Below are 20,870 nucleotides of genomic sequence, written 5' to 3' on the forward strand. Positions count from 1 at the left end.
ACTTGGGAGGTGTCGTGTGGTAGGGTACTTAAGGGTTACTGCATGTGTTGAGCTATGTCTCTAGGCACCTCTAGACCTTTGGGGGTGAACGTGATGGGCTCTATGGTTGGGTGGTGAGCTAAATGCCAGGTTTCTTGTGTTATGTCTCCAAGAGATAGTTTAAGTGGGAGATGTATTTTTTATAAGTAGAGTTCACATATAACAATAGTAAGCATTTGACTACTTGATAAAGCCCATTTATGCTTATGTATGGGTATCAACCTAGGTCACCCGTAGTCATAGGATGAAGGGGAGTTAAGGGGCAATTAGCTATGGGCTTCTTGCAAGATATGCAAGACACGCGGAAGATTGCAAGGAAAAGCTTTAAGAGTTTTTGAAGACAGAGCGTAGTATTAGGCTAACCAAAAAGAAATCCGAGAGCCTTGTTGGAGGGCATGTGGGTATTCCTTTAAGTTTCTGAGGATTCTAAGACACTGAGGACTAGTAAACATTACAAGTTGGCTTCCAATTTTTGTGTTCCTATTTAGATTACAAAGAAGATCATTAATGTGGTTTATTGATTAGCTCTACCTCAAGGAATCGAGATTCACCTATTGTTTCAGGTCAGTCATTTGAAAGATTGCTTGGGTGAGGGTGATGAGGTTATTCATACGGAAGAGATTCCTAACCTCGAGGATATGAAAGATATGTTCCTTTAGAGCCAAGTTGATTTTATATTAGCGTATTAAACAGTCCAGAAAAGTCGTCTACTATGGGTATCTGATCAAGCAGAAGGGGTGATCAAAACTTAAGGCTAGGTTAACCTAAAGTCATTGCTGAGGACTTAAGGCTAGTCATCTACTATGGGTATCCTGAATTCATTGCTGAGGACATCAATGATTCTTAAAGGGGAAGTATGTTGCATCTCAAGCGTGGACTGGTTAATAGATCTAACGTGGGGTTAGGTTAACCTAGAGGCTAGGTTGAGGCATCTGAAGGGGTGGTTTAATAGTTAATAGAGGCTTTAGGCTAATGATAGCACTTGGCTTTTTAGGGTGGCCATACAAGTCAATTATTGGCTCAGTCATGGGGGAAATTGATCACTCCATTGTGAACTCATGGCCTAGCAAACACTACTCCATGTGACAATACCCAAGGGGTGTATCTTGGTGGTATGAGACGCAAGACTTACTGCATGTGTTAAGAGCTATGTCTCTAGATGCGTGCAGACCTTGAGCTTAGGGTTGAGCATGATGGGTTCTATGGTTGGGAGGTGAGCTAGATGCTAGGTTCCTTGTGTTCCTTAGTAAGAAAGCTAGCTACATGTGGTTTTGGAGGACTTGAGCTAGGTGCTAGGTTTCTTGTGTTCCTTGGTAAGAAAGCTAATTGCATGTGGTTTTGCAGGATGTGATCCTTATAGTAAATCATCACAGAATCTTTATGAGTTCAAGAAATCGATGCTATTGAAGGATGTTGTGAAGTGAACCAACCCTAGAAGATCTGGACGGAATGGATAAAAAATGGTTGAATACTTAGTTCATATCACACAGTCTGAGGTGTTTGCGGAGGCTCCGCATGAAGTTCAAGTTTACCCTTACATCATTTTCTTTTTCCGAAAACAAGATCCTTCTATTAGTTAACAAAAAAAGCCTTAAAAGGCTAAGTGCAAACTTGCCTCCTTGTACAGCGTGAGGATAAGAACAAAAAAGGGGGAAGGATGCACTTCTCTTCCGGTTGGCCACTCTATGAGGAGAAGGCTATCTCATACAATGGGTGGGGGGGGGGGGGGGGGGGGGGGGCGAATAACCACATAGGTGGTCTATAGTGCGGCGTGCCAGGTGGGCTCACCACCACTATCTGTGAGAAAAGGACCAGGTTGCGAGAGCCTCCCAACGCTTATGCATACGGTCAGAACCACCCTGAAACTTCCCCATTGGCTGCAGAGGGTATGAATGATGTCGAGCCAGATGCTCCTGATGGACTCCATAATAGGCAAGGTGTGGGTGACTTCGATGGCTTCGTTGCATCAAGCTCGTCAGATGTGCCATGCGGCAATGGTGCTACAAACCTCCCCTCTCTGGCTTGACTAGGAGTCCGAAGGTGACATTGTTCCAAAGAGAATCACTTGTTCGAGGCATCCTACAAGGTGGGGATAAATGTAGATCCTTAGCCTTGCAAGTGCGACACATAACATAAAGAAATCTCATTTTTTGAATATGAGAGGAGTCTTGGTCTCTGTAAAAATGGTCCAAATTCCTCCTATATTGCCCAAGGCAAGTAGCTTTAGGCCTCAATAGAGCAAGGGATAAAGATATGCAAGAAATATTGAGCACAAAGTAAAAAAACATACTTCTTTGTGAGCTCTGTAGAGAAAATGTACATAAAGCACAAAAGAAAATTACCCCTCGAATATATCTCCACAAGGCCCAAGGACACATAGGAGCACACGAGGCTGTCACGGGCGCACTATCACTCGCTAGCTAGTACACACACCGTTGAGAAACGTGTAGGGAATCGCCTTTGGAAAACGTGCACGAAAAAAACGTACGAAACGAAAGTGACGTGGTCTAGGGCGTTATGAAAATCGGGTTGGAAAAAAAATGCATTTCATCCAAGGCGAAACGTTTCTAGGAGGTATGAAACACATTTCTATGTAACACTGTCCCGGTTCCCAGTCAGGCTACTTTGTCCTATGCCGTTGGGGACAAGTGTCTGAATGTAAGCTAATCTCCAAGGGACCTAGCAGGCTCGTGCTCAATGCTCCCGAGGATACATGAGGGCGAGCCCCTAACATGTGACCACTAGGTAAATGGATCAGGGGATTGTCGAAGACGCCCATCGGAGGCTATTGGAATAGCTATTGGAACAGATTGCTAAAGGGCCTGCCTAAGATGATTCCAAGCTCATAATAAACTGGCTGCAAATCTGTCCTCAAAAGTTGGGCTAAAGCCACGAGTTTGCAGTTCCGCGAAGATCCATCTAGTGCTTTGCGGCCAAGGGCTCCCCAGACTCGGTGTACGGGCTGAAATCCTGGCTAGTAGGAAATCCTTCGAAGGCTTGCCACCTAGAAGAAGTCCTCTACCAATTAGCTTGCCTAGAAGGGCATGGCTCTGTATGGCAGGGATGATGATGCCCAGACTGCCTCTGTGGGGTGGTTGTATGATCACTCTCCAGGTCACCTTACCCCGGGCAGGCCTCTTGTTTTTGCCCGGCATAAAGTTGTGGATCAACTGCTGAACTTGACCAATGTGGGCCGGTGAGAAGGCCCAGCAAGAAGTGATATACCACATAGTGGCAAGAAGAACCTCGTTCGCCCTCACTACCTGACCGGCTAAGGAAAGCCTCGCTGAACTCCAGTATAGAAGCATTCTTCCGAATGCTCAGAAAAAGAGGGGCTAATTGCTACTGTGGGGAGATATTGATGCCCACCTGGCATCCAAGATAACGAACTGGAGTGCCCCTCGGGATCCACTGGAGAGTCTCAATTGGGCGCAATTGGACGCCAAGTCAGGGTCGGCGAAGAGCCAATCCAAAATCCACACAACTTGTGCCAAGTTGACGATCTGTGCTCCAGATGCGCGACAAAAGATCTCTATCACCTCTGCAAATCTTTGAAAGTTCCCCTCATCTTTTGACAAGTATGCTGCTGTGTCATCTCGAACTTGGAGTCTAGGAGCTCCTCCTGTGTACGGATGGGGAGATGCAATCCTTGAAGCCCAGTCTTGTGAGTTGAGAGAAAGCTGCTACATAACAGAAAGAGATATGGTGCTAGAGGGCAGCCTTGCCGGACCGAGCGGCCAAACCGAGCGAGAAAGGAAAGTCTATCACCTCTAGCTCCTTGAACGAGAACTTGGCTGTGAGAGGTCGAGTAAAGTCTAGAAACACCACGGATCCACTCCTCTGGAAATCCCATCCGGCACATTGTCCCCTCCAGAAAGCTCCAATCAACTCTTATCATAGGCTTTCTCGAAATCCAATAGGAGCACAATGAGATTCTACTGGCGCATCCTGGCCGAAGCAGTTGCCTCCCAGAAAGTGAAGATGTTGTCCAGAATGCTCTGATACTGAACAAATCCTGTTTGAGTATCATGAATCAAGTCGGGGAGGAAAGGTTGTAGGATCCGGCTGATGGTCATGGCCAAAATCTTGTAAGCGGTCCCAAGGAGGGTGATGGGTCCCCACTACCGAATCTTCAATCTATCACCGCCCTCTTTGGGAGTCAAGTGGATCAAACCCTTTGATAGCCTCTTTGCCATGGCATCCCTATTCATAATCTCGTTGAAGGTTGCTCTAAGGCCGCCTTCCATGAGATCCTAGTGACGAAGAAAAAAGGAGATTGGAAGCCCGTCTGCTCTCGGGCATTTGCCCCTAGGAGTGCTGTTAAGGCCTCCGCCAGCTCCCCAACTATGAAGGGGGAATCAATAGGAAAGGCTGGAGAATAGGGGAAACCGCCTCTCTCGTATGTACCCACACTCATGCATCCACCACCTGTGAGGATATGGGGGCATTTGTGAGAAGGGATCTGAAGAAATCTATAGCTATGGTTTTCACATGGGGGGGGTTTTCGAAATGGTAGATCCATCTTGGCCTCGCAACATGCGGATACCATCTCTCCGCCTGTGGGGGCCTGCAATCTCAAAGAAATCTCAAATGATACTATCTTCTGCTTTCGTCCAAAGGAAGCTCTGGCATGGTATATGTACTCCACCCTATGCTCCTCTATGGATTTGAGCTCAGTATAGACGGCAACCAACTGACACTCAATCCACGGGCTATTTGGGGAGCTCTCCTGAAGTTGCTGAAGAGAAGCAAGGCCTCGGCGAATGCTCCTCTCTTGCTTCTTGGTCACGGAATTCAGCCAATCTGCTATGTGCTGCCTCTTGCAGTAAATTGCTTATTTCACCTAGGCCTGCATCCAAGGTGCTTGCGGCTGATCCTCAGAGAAAATCCAGCCCTTCCCAAAGCTGCTCTATCTTGTTGCATACCTCGGAGTCCCGGATGAGGTTGTTAGGGATCTGAGTGCTCAAGTGTATGTTGTCCTGCCTCTAGGGATCCTCCAAAGACAGAATAACCGGTGCATATTGGAGAAAGTAGTGCATGCCATATTATCAATTATGCCCCCACAACTACAAGCCCACTCATCCACATAGAACCTATCAAGTTTGGAAAGCTTGGGGCCTGTGCTCCTCTTGTCAGACCTCGAGAAGCAGAGACTCCCAGGGCTGCGTCCAAACTCTGGTAAATGCCAAGGATTCTGGCCCCTAAGAGCCAGGATCAGCTCCTCCCAAGCAGAGTACTTTGCGCTAGAAATTGTAGCCATGCCTTCTCCGAGTTTATCTTTGTTGGGGGTTAGGGTTTCAAAGAAACATAGAACACACACACACACACACACACACACACACACACATGTACACAGAAGAGCAAGCTCTCAAGAGAGTGAGAGAGATGGTGATAGCTACTCAAAGTAGATAGGATACAAAGATGTGGAGTAGAGTGAGTTGACTCCACAATATCATAATACAATAAGTGTGGTGTCCTTTCACACCTAATATCCAAGGGGAAAAACCCAAAGGGAGAAAAGTGCCCTTGGTTAGCCCATGTTCACATGTGGCATTTGTCACCATTTGGTTCATCTCCATTTCTGGAGCCACTTCGATGGGACTGTCACTCCATAGAGCGGCCAGATTTGTGCCATTTTCACATGGGGCCAGGCCAGTGTCCCATGTGAAAGGGCCAGTTTTATGATCACATGGACGGGAGCCAGATAAATGCCACCCGTGTGCGACCAGTGTTGCGTCACATGGACGGGAACGAGTTTCGTGTCACCCGTGTGTGATTTGCTTCGTGCTATATGGACGGGAGCCTATTGGTGCCACCCGTGTATGGCTAAGATGGTATCTTACTACCTATGGGACTCTCTCCATAGGAAGACCAGGACATATTTATTTATATTTGTCGCGCCAGTTTTGTGCCCGACAAGAACCTCTTGTACAAGTTTCATGGAAGGAAAATTTCGTCCATTATTTGTGCACATGCATTTATGCCTGCTTGCATAAATTTGTTTTTGCATGACTTGTTTGCGTGTGTCTGCTTGTTATGCCGTGCTAGTACACTGGACGGGGACGCCCCCAGTGTACCGTGGAATGCTGTTTACTGACTTGGTAGTGTGGCGTGTGAACAGGTGGTAAGTATTTTCATTTTGGCCTTTTTAAAAGGTAAAATCCATAAACTATGGTTAACTTTAATGTTTATAAGCTAATGTGTTCACACACATTTAAATTTGGGCTAGACATTTACTTTCTAGTGTGGGTGCCTATAAACTAACCTTTGATTAGAGTTTAATAATTCTAAAAGCAACTATTGCATGGAAGATTAGTACATATTTCCCACGTGGGTGGTGGCTGGATTTCTCTCTCCATCGCCTGCTCTGTTCTCTCCATCGCCTGGTATCCTCCATGCTGTACCTGCCTGCTGCCCACGCTTACTGAAGCTGCAGCTGTACCTGCAACTCTTGGCTGCCCATGTGTACCTGCTGGCTGCCCATATGTACCCGTTGTACCTGACTATACCTGCATGTTGAACTCATTGTACCAGCTGTACCCGCACACATGTGAAGTTCTTGACGTGCTTGATTGTACCTGCTACAAATTATACCGGTTGTATCTGGATTGTACTCACCGTACCAGGTTCTCTCATATTTTTCTCATTTGTATAAATCTGAAATTTACAAATTTAAATTCAGAGAATGCTTTAAGTTGTGTAGTGTAGGAGCATGGCATGTATATGCTGACCATGTTCAGGAAATTCTTCCTGGTGTGGCTAGTATATTTCCCTGTGTGGTGTTGTTAACCGTGCTCTCAGAGCTTCTGAGAGCTAGTGAAGGTTAGACTCACGAGAGGGAATTTGGGAGTAAAGCTCATTGGGGAGAACCAGGCCACGTTCCCTTTGCGGTGTACCCCTTGGCCTGCGTTAGTACGGGCGTGCCTGTTGGTGCACGGTCCCGGAAGACCAGTGAAAGGCAGGTGTCCACCCAGGGAAGGTGGGAATGAGCCTGTGATTTGGGGCTACTCCGACCAACACCTCTTCGTCGACTTGAACCAATTTATTTGGTTGTTTTCACTCCCTTGCGGAGAGATCTGGCCTGTCAGGCCCGTGACACTTGTACAAATATAAATACTCCAAGAAATACAAAAAGTATTGAGGGGGGGTCGGCCCTTTCCGGCCGCAGTGTTGGTGTCATTTGTATTTCCAGTATTTGTGTTGCTGATGTTTTTTCCGTTGTTTAATAACAGTTAAATTAAGTGTTCTAAATATGTGTATATTGTCTTCCGATCTGTAGGCCTCCTTTAGGAGCGTCACATTGGTATCAGAGCCCGGTCGTCTCTCTTTCTCAAGAGGAGACACGGAGTTTTGAGATCGGAAGCAAGCTTGAGCACTTAATTCAATGGACAACCAAGGCAACCCATTGAAAGTGCCGAATTCGAGGGGCCAATCAAGTGCTTCACGTGGTAAAGAACCCATGCACGAGGAAGAGCCCAATGCATTGAGGGCTGAGTTGGAGCACATGAAGAGGCTCTTGCAGGCAAACAAGCAAGAGCTGAAATTCTTGCATGAAGACCCTCATGTACAAAGTGTCATAGAGACCAAGAAAGCTGATGCTATGGTGGACATGACTTTTGAGTCTATGGCTTGAGAAGTGGGCAGAAGCCAAGGGAGCTGGCACTCTCTTATCTTATCCGCAAGGGTGACCTTAATGAGGGAGAGGATGGACGACTTATGTTCAAGAATCCACCCCGTTTGCAGCATGGAGACCCAGTCTCTCAAAGGTTGAGATCATACTTGCATAAAGAAGAAGTTTCGGTCACCTCCCGCCATGCATCCACTCCTCATGGCATAGGAGGAAACGGATTTATGCATGCTGAAGGCCATTTGGATTCTAGGTATGTACATCATGGGGACAGTGGTCGGCATGCAAGCCAAAAGACCTTGCCCATTGAGTTGTCTCGTGGAGAGACAAGGCATCTTTCAACGACGTCACATGCAGTGGGGCCACAAGAATCAAAGACCCATGTCACTTTGGCTAGTGGAACACCTATCATTGCCCATGAAGCTCATGCAGAGAGAGCTGTCCCATTGGATAAGGGGAAGAGAAAAAGAGTAGAACATGTATCACATCCCAAGAAGCTCAAGGAGTTCAAGGCAGGGGACAAGTCCGTGAAATTTGATGCCTTTCATGGAGAGTATGATGCCTCTAAGGTGCTAGCTTTTGTGGCCCAGTTTGATATTGCTTTTAGTGATGAGGACTTCACTGAGAAGTCCAAAATTCGTCATGCAAGCATGTTCTTGAAGGGGACAACTGCCCATTGGTGGATCACTGAAAAGACCCCCTGCCAAAGATCCCATTTGCAATTGGAAAGAGTAAGGACAGATTTTATGCCCAATTCTTGCCTCCTAATGCGGAGCAAACTCTCACCCAAAAGTGGGATAGACTTGAGCAAAAGGATAATGAAAGTGTACAGCAGTATGTCAATAAGTTTTGGAAAGTGTTGCTTGAGGTAACTCCCTTTATGCAACTCTTCGAGGATGAAAGAAAGAGGAAGTTTCGCTCCGGATTGCAACCAGCTTATCGTTCGGGCATTGAATTGCACCCGAAACACACTCTATAATAGCTTATAGCCTCTGCTCTTGCTACGGAGCAATTGATGGTCAAAATTAAGCAAGATCAAGGGGGTTCTAAGGGCAAAGAGAAGGTTGTCCCAAACCTGAAAAAAGGTGGACAGCCACCTAAAAAGAGCTTTCGGGATGTCCAGAAGGGAGGTAAAGCTGAAAATACCTCATCCAAGGATCATGGGCCAAAGAAGAACAAATTTGGCTCGACCCCCGAGCAAAGGGAACGTTGGCACTACTCATAGCATATGTGGCATAACTCATAGCATATATGCCAATAATCTTCTGTTGACTCTATCATGTTAAAGTCCCCACCCATACAACAAAAATCGGCTTGTGGAAGGGACTGGCGAACTATACTCCAAAAGGTGGCTCTGCCAGTTGCGGCGTTTGGCATGTATACATTTAAAAAGCCCACACATTCCTCTCCAATCCTAATGGTCACCCACTGAGCCCGACTAGTGTCAATGGTGCTTAAGCCAACTACTGTTGGCAATAACTGCTCACTGACAGAAATACAAACTTCTCTGTGCATCTCGGAGGGGCAAAATTAGGGGGGACTAGAAAGAGTGACTCCTGTCGCGAGTAGAATCTTTTGCAACGACGAGTACACCCCTCCGAAAGATGGCGCACCTGGATGAAGAGGATATCAATGGGTCCCCCAACTATTGCTCTATGAAACTCTCCTCTGAGGATGCCATGCCTGCAAAAGCATTGAGGCTCCCCCAACCCCTGAATGTCCCATGAGACAATCCGCATATCTGATCTCTGTGGAAAGTGGAACTATTAGAACCTCCCTGCACTCGAAGAGTCTCGGGCGTGGGTTTCGACAGGGGAGTAGTCATAGTCGGCTGTGGGGCGAAGATGCGCTAGGGGGGCGTGGATCCTGCCCTCCATGTGACGCCACTCTGTCTGAGCCCAAGGACAAGCATAATTTGGGCTCCACCTGTCGCAATGCAGGTATCTAAAGGAAGGGGGAAGGCTTATTGCTAGTGAGATATGAAGGAACACAAAAAGCAACACTTCTAAGCTAGAGGACACCACCTCCCCATCCTGATCTCTGTGTCCCGAGCCTCCCAACTCCATCTGAGCCTAGGGCCAAAGATGGGTAAGCACATCCGTGATGCGCAGATCGTTTAAACGATTAGAGAGCTTGATTGCCTATCCTTGGATGGCGGCAGACACTGACTCCGTATCCCATTCCATCCCCGGTGTTGCGCTCAAGGGGAAGGAGAAGATCATTGCGCCACTAGTTGGCGTGGGGGGGCCTAGAGTGATGAAACACACACAAATCCAAATGGAAGCCACTGTCTCCTCGAACATACCAGTTCCTTTGATGGGGAGACATGGGAAGAAACTGTAATCTACTGGCTGCCCCCAAACCCTTTTTTTTGGGGGGGGGGGGGGGGGGGGGGGGGGGGGTGCTCTGGAGTAAGAACCCTCACCGGAGAGGTAGTGATGGTCACCTCAATCGGCTCCGAGAATCGATGAATCAAGCAGCAGACTAGACTGGCCGGTTACCTTCGCTCCGGGTTTGGCGTGGCCAGAGGGAATGCTCCGGAGAGGCAGAAAAAGGGGGGGGGAGGGGGGGGACAGGGCAGATGAGGGGTGGGAGAAGGAAGAGGAGAGGAGGAATCCACCTGGGAGGGAGAGGGATGTTGGGCATGCGAGGAAGGGTCCGACGAAGGCTCGGTAAGGCTAGAGGGCCTCGCGGGAATTTGGGAGCTTGGAGAGGATCTCGGTGAGGAACGGCCTCCAAACAGGTGGGACTGGAGGTAGGTTCCTCGAGGTAATTTTTTTTTTGGGGTGGGGGGTGGGGGGGGGGGGGGTTGCACCCGTCGGGGGGCTGCTGAGATAAATGCTCGAAATGGTTCTCTGACAAAACCGTATCCTCCTGTACCCTGCTAGCCTGGTGTGCTCGGCGGCGCCCCTTAGCTTTGGAAGTTAGTTGGCGGCTCCGCCTCGGGCCAATGGTCTGCCACTCCCTTGCGCCATCAGTGGTGGCCATGGCCGGATCTTGGTGCTTTGCTCCCTGGGGCCAGCTTCCCTCCCACCCCCTTGAACAGGATCTAAGCTGGGACTGCCGGGGGAGAGGAAATCCTGGACTGACAGTGAGGACAAGCTCTAGCGAGATGTCCCATCTGCATGCATATGAAGCATTGGCCTGGGAGGCCAGAGTACTCCACTCTCTCGAGAATAGGGGCTCCCCGAAGGCAAGGAAGAGATATGGCATGTGGCACTGTCTCTAGAGAGGCTACACAGATACGAAGGGATGGAATCCCGGCCGCCCGAGCAAGAACCGAAGTGGCGGTGGAGGGGGGATTCCATCTAGCACCGCCTATCACCAGGTGGAGAGAAAGGTACTCCTTCCTAAGGCTTGGGAAGCAGACTATCAGAGGAAAGATGGAAACGTGAGCAAGAGGGTCGGATGCTGGGTCGAAGCCATGCTGCCACCTCGTAAAGAAGGCCTGGGCTGTATGTAGTGCGACAGGGCTCAATTGCTGGCGAGTCGAACTCAACTTGGTAGTAGCCACGCCCCAAAGGATGAATACCAGTGATCTTTCCAGGTGCACCAAGGAGTAGTGGCAGAAAGCAGGGAAAAAACCGGAACAGGGGTCGCTGAGGCTGGTTTTTTTTCTGTTTAGTGGACCTTCAAGCACCATGGGCCAACATTTGCACATTATGGGCAATATTTCCCTTTGGATGGCGACAGTGTGATGCCCTAAATAAGCTCCTGGGCTGACTATGTGCAAGGTTACAATGGTGACCATGGTATGGTGCAACTATAAAAGTGCATTTGCCCTTTTTGAGGAAGGTAAACCTTCAAGTCATGCACCTCTGAATGTGGCTCTAAGATACCACGTATAAGAATAATTGTACTGGTTGTAGGCATGAAATAGTATTCAATCCTTGTGTATAGTATAAGGTCTTTTGAATTGGTTGATTATGCATCCGAAACACTTGTAATCTATTGCTGTCAAAATAGCCCTTTCATGTCAAGTTTTGAGCATTGCTCAACAATAGCGTTTTGGTGTTGCTCACTATTCATGCCTTTGAAGTCTTTGAAGACTGTATTAGAGTCTTCGAGCTTGGGACAATTCTTCTATGTGTGTCCCACCTCTGTGGTGATTGTATAAATATTCTTAAGAGACAAATGCCTGTTTTTCTTCTTCTCTTCGGACTTCTCTTCGGACTACTAGTCTGCTTTCTTTTCATACTATTGGCCTCCTCAAACCATTGGTCTTCTTTGAGTCCTTTGGTGCTTTCTTTAGAGCTGACACATCCGATGGGGTCTGGATGGAACGACCTTGTGAAGAAAATTGTAATTGGTTGGTTAGGCTGATTGGTGGCTACACTAGTGGCAATGAGCATAGGTGTGCAGTAAACTGCATGTGCAGCAGAAAGCCTTGGCAAGTTTGTTGTGGCTGTGATGTCTGAAAGTTTCTTGTCTTGCTGTCATTGTGGAAGAAAGGTGCATGCAGTCATCAATTTCACACGTTTATGCTGGGTGAGCAATGATGCAGCACTTTGGCTTTGTAACGAGTGTGTAACTTTGACTAGCATTTGGAGCGCAACGGTGTGCGCTTGATTGCTTTTTGTAGCCTCAATTTTTGGAGGCCATGATCTGGCATCCTCTCCAATTGATGGAGACTTTACTACTGTCCTTTCCAACCATCTTTTACTTGATGCCATAATATAATCTAACGGATCTTTGTAATCAGGTCTAGAGAGTTCCTTCAAGGCTTGGTGTGGACTGTTGTGCTGCCTGGGTCTTAAAACTAACATGAATTTATCAGCATTATCTGCAGACCTGCTAATTTGGAAATTGGGAGAATTGTTCAGGATGTGCGTTATATTTGTGGGATTCTTCAAAGGACTTTCCAAACAATACTACATCATTTGCATCCAGCATATGCAGCACTACTGTCTCTCTTTTTGTATGATCCCAAGAGTGGCCTATCTAGCATATTTGCACATAGTTTATTTAGAGTGCAGAGCTCTATCCTTTGAGGAAAGGAATTTGGGATGGGACAGAGGTGGAGAAAGATTTCTTTTACCTACATGTACAGATTTCATTTAGCTATATTTATATCAACTTAGCTTCTTGTTTCCCCTCAAAAATAAGTTAGATTTGCGGCAGAAGAGGAGATGGGACATGGGATCTTTTAGTATGAAGTGTAGGCAAAAGTGTATTGAGGCCTTATCATCTTTACTCTAGGTTGATTGATCATCTTTGTGCTGTTGCAGGATTTTCCTAAGGTTTGCTTACAGCTTCTAAATTGATCTTATATATACCTGTTTTTTTCAATAAGAATGTGAAGTTTGCAGAGCTGGGCTGAGAACTTTTATAAAAATGTTGTTGTCTTGCAGTTCATATTTGGACCGTGAAAGTGTAGTTTTTTATGCAGAATACAGGGAAGAATTTATAAAGCAGGTGAGTAGCCATCGGCAATGGGTATTGGTACTTTTATTTCATTTGTATGTATTGCAGCATCTGACTGGTCCGAAGAACTACGACATGCAGAGCATTTCTGTTCCTGAAGACGCTGATAAGTTTGAGGCAGCAGTAAAGGAAGCAAATAAACTATACATTAAGCAATCTGGAGAGGTGATAAAATCCCCCTCAGCAGGATTAAAAGGGGAAGAAATGCAAGGCAGCTCAATGAAAGGTAGCAGGAAAGCGTGTGGCTCACGTAGTAAACCAAGGAGAAAACAAGAAGTCACAAATGAAGAACTGCCCAAGGATGGGGAAACAAGGACACGAAAGCAAAAGAGGGAATGCAAGGAGCTTAAAAATGGGAAGTCCATGGTCTCTGAAGAAGGTTCACTGGATCTGCCAGCAGATACAGAGCTTCCTTCTAAAAAGAGGAAATTATCTTCTGTCCATTGTGGACTCCATAAAGAAAGTGCAGGAAAGAGGGAGAGCCTACACTGTAAGAGTGATCTACAAGAGAAAACAAGAGGAGATGATGGGGTAAGAATGATTGTAACCGCAATTGCTTGCACATGTGCATGTGTGTATATATACACATATATTTTGTGTTGTGAAACTTATTTCTAAAACACTATGGTTTGCAGTATTTTTTTGAATGTGTAGTGTGCGACATGAGAGGGGACCTCCTTTGCTGCGATAACTGCCCTCGCACCTATCATTTGGAATGTTTGGATCCACCACTGAAGGTATTCAGACAGCTTTTTGCATATATTTACTCACTTTTTTTGGTTTCCTCTGGGTGCTTAAGCGTATGTTAATCAAAAAGTATTTTGCTAATAGTCTGATGGATTGAAATTGCTTGTACATCCTGGACTCCAAGCAGCACACCCCTCCTGGAAAACGGCATTGTCCTTCATGCCATGAGATTATGGCAGCTGTTAAAGCTCCAGCTCATCGGGTCTTTGATTCAAGAAGGTCGAGGTCAACCAGGCATGTGGATGAAACCCATTGCACCCTTCATGGACAAAAGGAGTCTGCAAAAGACCAAAAAAGTGAGAAAGGTGTGATACCTGTAATGGCACCACAATCGCCACTGAAAAGGAAGAAAGGCCTAAAGAAAAACGATCGTAAAAAATCACATGTTGATGGAGGGGATACTAAAGAGGTTCGAGTTGTGGCCCAAGTTTGTTCACAGTGTGGTTCTAATATAGAAAGTGGAAGTCCATCTTTGATAGATTCAATGTTGTGCAAGCAGTGTTGTAAAGCTGGAAGTATAGACACAGGGAGCAGTCATGTGAAGGAATCTGAAGAGAGAGCTACTTCTAACATAGAACTGGAGGTATGCTTTTTGATATTTATGCTTATTGCATGCATGCGCGCACACACATTCTTTTTTTGGAATTGTGGTGGAATCCCACTCCCCCCCCCCCCCCCCCCCGCCTCCAGTCTCCATAGACCACACCCAAGGATCATCTAACCTAGAACTGAAACCCTAACGAGGTTTCATAGAACCGACATCGTATGCATCGCATGACTGTGATAGATGGTGGCTAACGACTCACCACCCAACTCTAGAGTCCTCTAGACTCATTACCGAGCGTGATGTGGATTGCTGTGAGCTTTTTTGGTGCCGATGGCCCCAAGAGGGGGGCTTGAATATTATCGATCCGGATGTTCAATGCAAGGCGTTGCTTTGCAAACTTGTGGTCAGAGGTTTCCTACCAGGCACTGAGCCTTGGAAGGATTTTTTCTTGTCTCAGATTTCGAGATGTACACCCAGGGTCGGGAGAGACTGGATGCCCAACACGTTTTTTGTTCACAGAGGCTGATATTAGGGCACCATCTTCCCCTCTTATTGTAGCCATTGTCAGAGCATGAGATATTTTTTGCAACAAAGGCTTCCTAGGTCTTTGGACGAGGTTGACCGACAACCTATTATGTGGAACGAGTTCATTAGGGATGAGGCTGGTCGGCCACTTGGTGCATCTCGTTATATGCAATGGTTAGGATGGGAGAGTTCTTGCTTGGAAGACTTTTAAGAGTCTTCCGGAGGATCAGAGAGTTGCATCCACTCAGCATCTTAGGGGCTCTCGCATTCGTATTGATCAGATTGATGCAGCTATTCCGCATGAGTGGCTTTCTGGGACCTTCACGGAGACTATCTTCCGAGTCGGCTGGGAGTTTTTTCGAGGATAGCCATACCTTTGCAGGTCATTGCTCTGCCAGGCCAGGAGGATACAGATTTCCTCATGTATTTTATCATGCCTGGTGGGAGATTGAGGAGATGTAGTATGGAGGAGATCATACCAAACACTAGGCTTAGTCTAGTGAGGATTGTTGGTCGCTCGGGGAAGCACTGGTTCATTGACCCTTCTCCTCAGATAGTGACTCATGGCTCTTGGTGTTGGCAGTCTTATCAGATATATTTAGTGGGATCCAGGAGAGTGGGAGTGGATTGATGCCTTCGATCCTTTGAAAAGCCTTCCTTTTTTCAGTTTCACTGTTCGGAATGCGAGGCTTCTCCTCACTCGACAGATGCATAGGATCCCTACTCTCAGGCCTCATTGGGAGAGCTATGATATTTCTCCAGTGATACAGCGCAGATATTGGCATAGACTTTGGCACTCGTACAGAAGGAGCCAGATCTCTCATTTCTTTTGGTTATTCTTACATGGTGGTCTCCCCACCAATCAGTGGAGATCAGTTTTTGGTGTGGCACCTTCCTGTCCTAGATGTGCAGCAGATTCTGAGTCCGTACAACATTGTCTATGGGGTTGCAGCATTGCACAGCAGATTTGGGGTCCTGTAGCCAAACTTATTGGCAAATTGAGTGGCCGAGCCATGCATGTGACTTGGGGGCAGTTGCTTGGCTCTCCCAGTCCGGTCCGCAACTTTTTTATGAGGGCAGTGGTACAGATTCTGTTTTTTTCATTCGTAGAGGTATTGCCCAGCATGGTCTATTGCAGGATGTTCCTCACTTTGATTATACACCCCCTAGACAGAGGACTGACACCAGTTGGGAGAATATTGCCAGTATTACAGCATGGCAGATCTGGAGAGCTAGATGCACGGAGGCTATTGAGGGTGTCCAGAAAAAAGAGAGAAAAGAATGCGGGGGAAAAGTTACATAAGACACCCCATGCACATGCTCAATGACCCTCCGGTGTTCAATCTCACTCAAGTGAAATAACTTGCATGTAATGGTGATCAGCTAATACGCATCGTGAGTTAGCACATGTTTCATTACACACATATGCTTTTGTCACTATATACATTCTTTGGTAGGTGTCAAGCGGCTTTTCCACTACTTACAGGGCATTGAGCACCTTAGATTGTTCTACCTAAGGGGGTGATTCATAGCTGCATGCCTTTATAGATTTGGATTGGGTTGGATGTTATGACACGCGACGAGTGTCCATTGGTAGCTTTTTCTTTCGTCTTGGTAATTCATGTGTATCGTGGCTCAACAAGAAGCAACCAATAGTGGCCACTTCCAGTTGTTGAAGGTGAGTATAGGGCAGCTTTTACAGCTATAATTGAGTGTTTGTCTTGGATGCCTTATGGCTGATTTGGGTGTTGCACAGTCGTCCTCCACTACCGTTTTCATTGATAGTTAGAGCGCATTGATATTTGCGAGGAACCCAATGTTTCATTCTCACTCTAAGCACATTGAGGTGCATTATCATTATGTCAAGGAGAGACTCTCTGCAGGGGAGATCAGCTTGGTTTATGTGCCTATACATGACAACATGGGATATATGTTCACAAAGGCTCTTCCTCTCATGAAAAGTTCGAAGCTTTCCGAAAAGCTTTGGGGTTGTTGCCTTTCAGGGATTGATCAGCCATCCTTGTACATGTTGACATCATCACTTCAGGGGTTTGTTGACATCTATGTCATATGGGGAGTGGTGTGTGAACACTAGGACCTGCTCGGGCACTTTTTACTCTCTTTAGGAGAGGGTTTTTCCCCCGAGCTCTTGTACATGTGAACCGGTCCTTATTTCACTTATGGGGTTCACATACTATTTTGCTTTTGCACATAATCCATAACATTGGTGTGTGTACCTCTCTTCGTACCCTCACGAATGTGCTTCTTTGAGTGTGTGTGTGTGTGGATTTTTGTGCTTGGCTATATCATCTCTCCAATAGATGATGACTCGCCCGTCCTTGCATACTACCCACTTCCCCTCGTTGTGGACCTCATGCACCTTGGGCATGTTCGCGCGTCTGTGCTTTATGTGGGCTTGGCTAAGATCATCCCCTAGGTATATCTTCTGTCCTTGGAGAGCTTTCCGTGTATCCATGAAGTTCTCTCGGCTAGCAAGGTTCGAGAATGAGGGGGCACTCCCGTGAGGTGTCCCGCCCCACACACCATGTGTCCACATAAGGGGTCCCTTCCACTTTGACTTTCTTACATAGGGCTAGAGCGTTAGCCTTTGGGGATTCCCCCTCCTTATGTCCTGTCACTCTCACATGAAGAGAGTGGACCTTCCTTCTCTTTTCCTCTTCCAAGGTATCATGTTTGATGGGGGTGGGTGTGGGGTGTTTTCAAACCACTTCTGTCCATTCTTTCTCATACTTCTTGCTTCTACTGGGGCCCACCCTTTCTCGATCTCCTTCTTTGTGGCCACTAAACCTTTATGCAGCTTGTTTTTTAGGCTTTCAACCTCCAAGGCAAGGGAGGGATCAATTCCCCTTCTTTCTTCATCTGTGCTTTGCATACATGTAGCTCCTCCTTAAGGTCTTCAACTTGTGCTTTCCACTTTCTTACATAGGGTTCCCTTCCACTTTGAATTTCTTACATAGTTAGCCTTGGGGGATTCCCCCTCCATAAGTCTTGTCACCCTCACATGAAGAGCGTGGACCTTCCTTGTCTTTTCCTCTTCCAGGGTATCATGTGTGATGGGGGTGGATGTGGGGTGTTTTCTCACCACTTATGTCCATACTTTCTCTACTTTTTACTTAACTACTGCCGGCCGCCCTTTCTCCATCTCCTTCTTTGTAGAAACTAAACCTTTATGTAGTTTGTTTTTTAGGCTTTCAACCAAGGCAAGGGAGGAATCAATTCCCCTTCTTTCTTCATTTGTGCTTTGCATACATTTAGCTCCTCCTTGAGGTGTTCAACTTGTGCTTTCTGGTTGCATGGGCTTCCTTGAGCTATGTAATTTCCCTATCTTGTGTATTTTCTTGGCATATCAAGATCCCCCACCAAGAGAGAGAAAGAAAGTTATATTAACGTCTACGGAAGACCCCAAGGGCCTATGAGACCAAAAGTAATACAATGGTACCATGGATATATTGAGCCATGGAAAACTGAAACAAAAAGTAAAAATGAAAACATCTGACAGTACATGTGATGAACAGATGATCCTGTGTAGAGTGAGATATGTTGTGATTAGCTAATGTCGATACCCGCCTTGGCCCTCACTCGTCCGGTGACGGACTCAGAGAGGGCGGTGATGCTCAAACCATGTCAGATGGGACTCCGATCTCCTGTAGATGGTGTAGAAAGCGGGCTCGAGGTAAAGTATCAAAGGCTTTGCGGAAATCCACAAAGTAGCAGTAAATCCTTTGATGTCGTGCTCTACCCTCCTCGATGATGGCACGGAGGGTGAAGATGTGGTCAAGGGTAGAATAGCTCCTCCGAAAGCCAGCCTGTCCCGAGGCTCTGCATCCCTGGCTCTTCGCAAATGAATTGAGCTCCGCCTCTAGCACTGATCCATAGAGTTTGGCCAATGTGTGGCCAATCATGATCGTCCCGTAATTATTAGGATCAAGTGGATCTCCGGCTTTGAGGATGGGGGTGATGGTGTTGGTGGACCAAGAAAGGGCTCTATTGAACATGTAGGCTAGTAGGGGTGCCAGGGTATCATCGGCATGCGAGATGTACTCGGCAGTGAGTTCCTCATGATCTCGGGCTCGCCCATTGCGTAGTCTATGAATGGCCTTGAGGACCACGCCCTTTGTGAAGAAGGTGGAGGTGGTGGGTCGGGGATCTGGTGGTGGGGGTAGGGGTGGTTGATGGGGGATATGATAGAGGGAGCATGCATAGGAGTGCTGTGTGTCCGGGCAAGTGATAGGTGTGGGAGGGTGATGTTCTCAGAGTTTCCTCCAGGTCTCTTTGCAGTTCTCGACCCTAAGAAAAGTTGGTATAACTCATCGTCTTTCCGAGAGAGACAGTGAGAAAGAAAGAAAGATATATTAAGCGTCTACTAAAGACCCAATGGGCCTATGAGACCAAAGTGATACAATAATGTCCATGGCATAACTCATCATGGAATGGAAAATAAAACATAAAGAAAACATAAATATAGCTATCTTACTGGGGTGATACAAAACTGTCCGTGGAAACTCATCATGGAATACTAAGAACATAAAAACATGGGAGCAACAGCAGCTCCGAGTAGATGGTATACCACTCTCCAAAATGTCAAGCATGGGGCTGACGAGTATGGCCGAGAGGTCTCTCTCAGCTATGTCACGTGGAAAGGTAGCTCGATGGCGGTTGAGCATGTCTTGGATCTGGATTTGATGAGGTGATCGTGGCTAGCGGGGGGGGGGGGGTCAAGAGCATCGGGCACGTTGGAGTGCAGAGGCTCGGTCCGAGGTAACTCCTCTCGGGCGAGGTAGGTCCAGAGCAGCTCGTGGAGGGTCCACAAGATCGACTATGTTGGTGTCCTCCACCTCCTGGGTCCGGAAGAAATTGGTGATGGTTGGCTGTCGAGGGAGGGGGCGGGGTGGCTGGGGCCTATGTCTCAAGAAGGTGTCCCTGTGTCTGGGGAGCTCAAGCAGGAAGAGGCCCAGGTAACGCTGGTCCTGGAAGTCAATGATCCTGGAGAGTGGATTGTATCCCTCACGAAATAGACAGTGAAACCTCCCGCAGATCTCATAGTATACTGGGTAGCGGCATATGTAATGCTCCTCCATCTCAACCTCTGTGTGGCATAGTCAATAGATCCTCTCCTCTCTAGGTGTCTGTATGAGCTTCCCGGCTCTGAAGATGCGCTCAGCTCTACCTGTCTCCACTCGGAGGTAGTGGGAAGAGACCTGTATCTGGCCAATCGAAATCTGCATGGCATGGGACATGTGAACACTCAAGTAGCCTGGTTGCTAGATGAATCCATCTTCAGTGAGTGTGAGGAATTGGTCTAAAAGTGCATCTTCGTGGGGAGCTCCGGGGGTGTGATCCATGTGCAATGTGTGTAGAGGCTAAGAAGATCTAACCGGATAACCCAGTTGGTACCCTCGTGAGACAACCGGAGAAAAGGGGAGTCCAAACTATACTGAAGGGAGGGTAGGCGGTCCATGTAGAGCCCATATACTGAGAAGCAAGTGGAAACTAGTGCATACCATACTCCAGAGTGCCCCTCAAGTGCTAGCTGTCTAGAGGACTCCAGGGCAAGCCTCGGGTATCGTGGGGATCCATGTGACTAATGCGATGGAGGTATGTGACTGTCTGGAAGAGTGCCTCCACTACCATCGGGGCTGTAGCAAACTCTGCCTGGATAATCTAGTGTGGGACTGATGGTTTGCTGCGGATCATACGGGAGAACATCATGACCTGGGGCCTCTCAACTCGCTGCCAATCCTCATCGGATAAATCTGCCCCCCAGAGAGCTGCTCCGTACATCAAGGCTGTGACGAGGGTGTCAAAAAGCTAGCCCTTCGTCCTGGGCTCCTGGAAATGTGCCTGGAAGCACTGCCGCTCAAGTAAGCTCAAGGCTGCATATCCCCGTGTCACTCTGGCATGTGCTGCGAGAAGCATGGAGAGAGAGAGAAAGAAAGAAAG

General features: G+C 47.2%; 1 protein-coding gene across 13 annotated transcripts in view; it reads left to right on the forward strand.

Annotated features, from left to right (window-relative positions):
- The window catches only part of LOC147622790 (protein CHROMATIN REMODELING 4-like), a 137,502-nt gene that overhangs the window by 103,910 nt on the left and 12,722 nt on the right, over window positions 1-20,870 (forward strand). For 5 of the 13 annotated variants that reach the window (XM_086822417.1, XM_086822420.1, XM_086822427.1 and 2 more), the window contains 4 exons: window positions 13,018-13,081; window positions 13,172-13,621; window positions 13,726-13,827; window positions 13,962-14,420. In XM_086822417.1, the coding sequence (XP_086678543.1) occupies window positions 13,018-13,081; window positions 13,172-13,621; window positions 13,726-13,827; window positions 13,962-14,420 (1,075 nt within the window). The remainder of the gene's footprint in view (window positions 1-13,017; window positions 13,082-13,171; window positions 13,622-13,725; window positions 13,828-13,961; window positions 14,421-20,870) is intronic. The other 8 variants (XM_086822423.1, XM_086822425.1, XM_086822426.1 and 5 more) reach the window with 3 other exon arrangements.

The sequence above is a fragment of the Cibotium barometz genome, chromosome 28 (assembly GCF_041138505.1).
Source record: "Cibotium barometz isolate CiBa-2024 chromosome 28, ASM4113850v1, whole genome shotgun sequence".
NCBI lineage: Eukaryota > Viridiplantae > Streptophyta > Polypodiopsida > Cyatheales > Cibotiaceae > Cibotium > Cibotium barometz.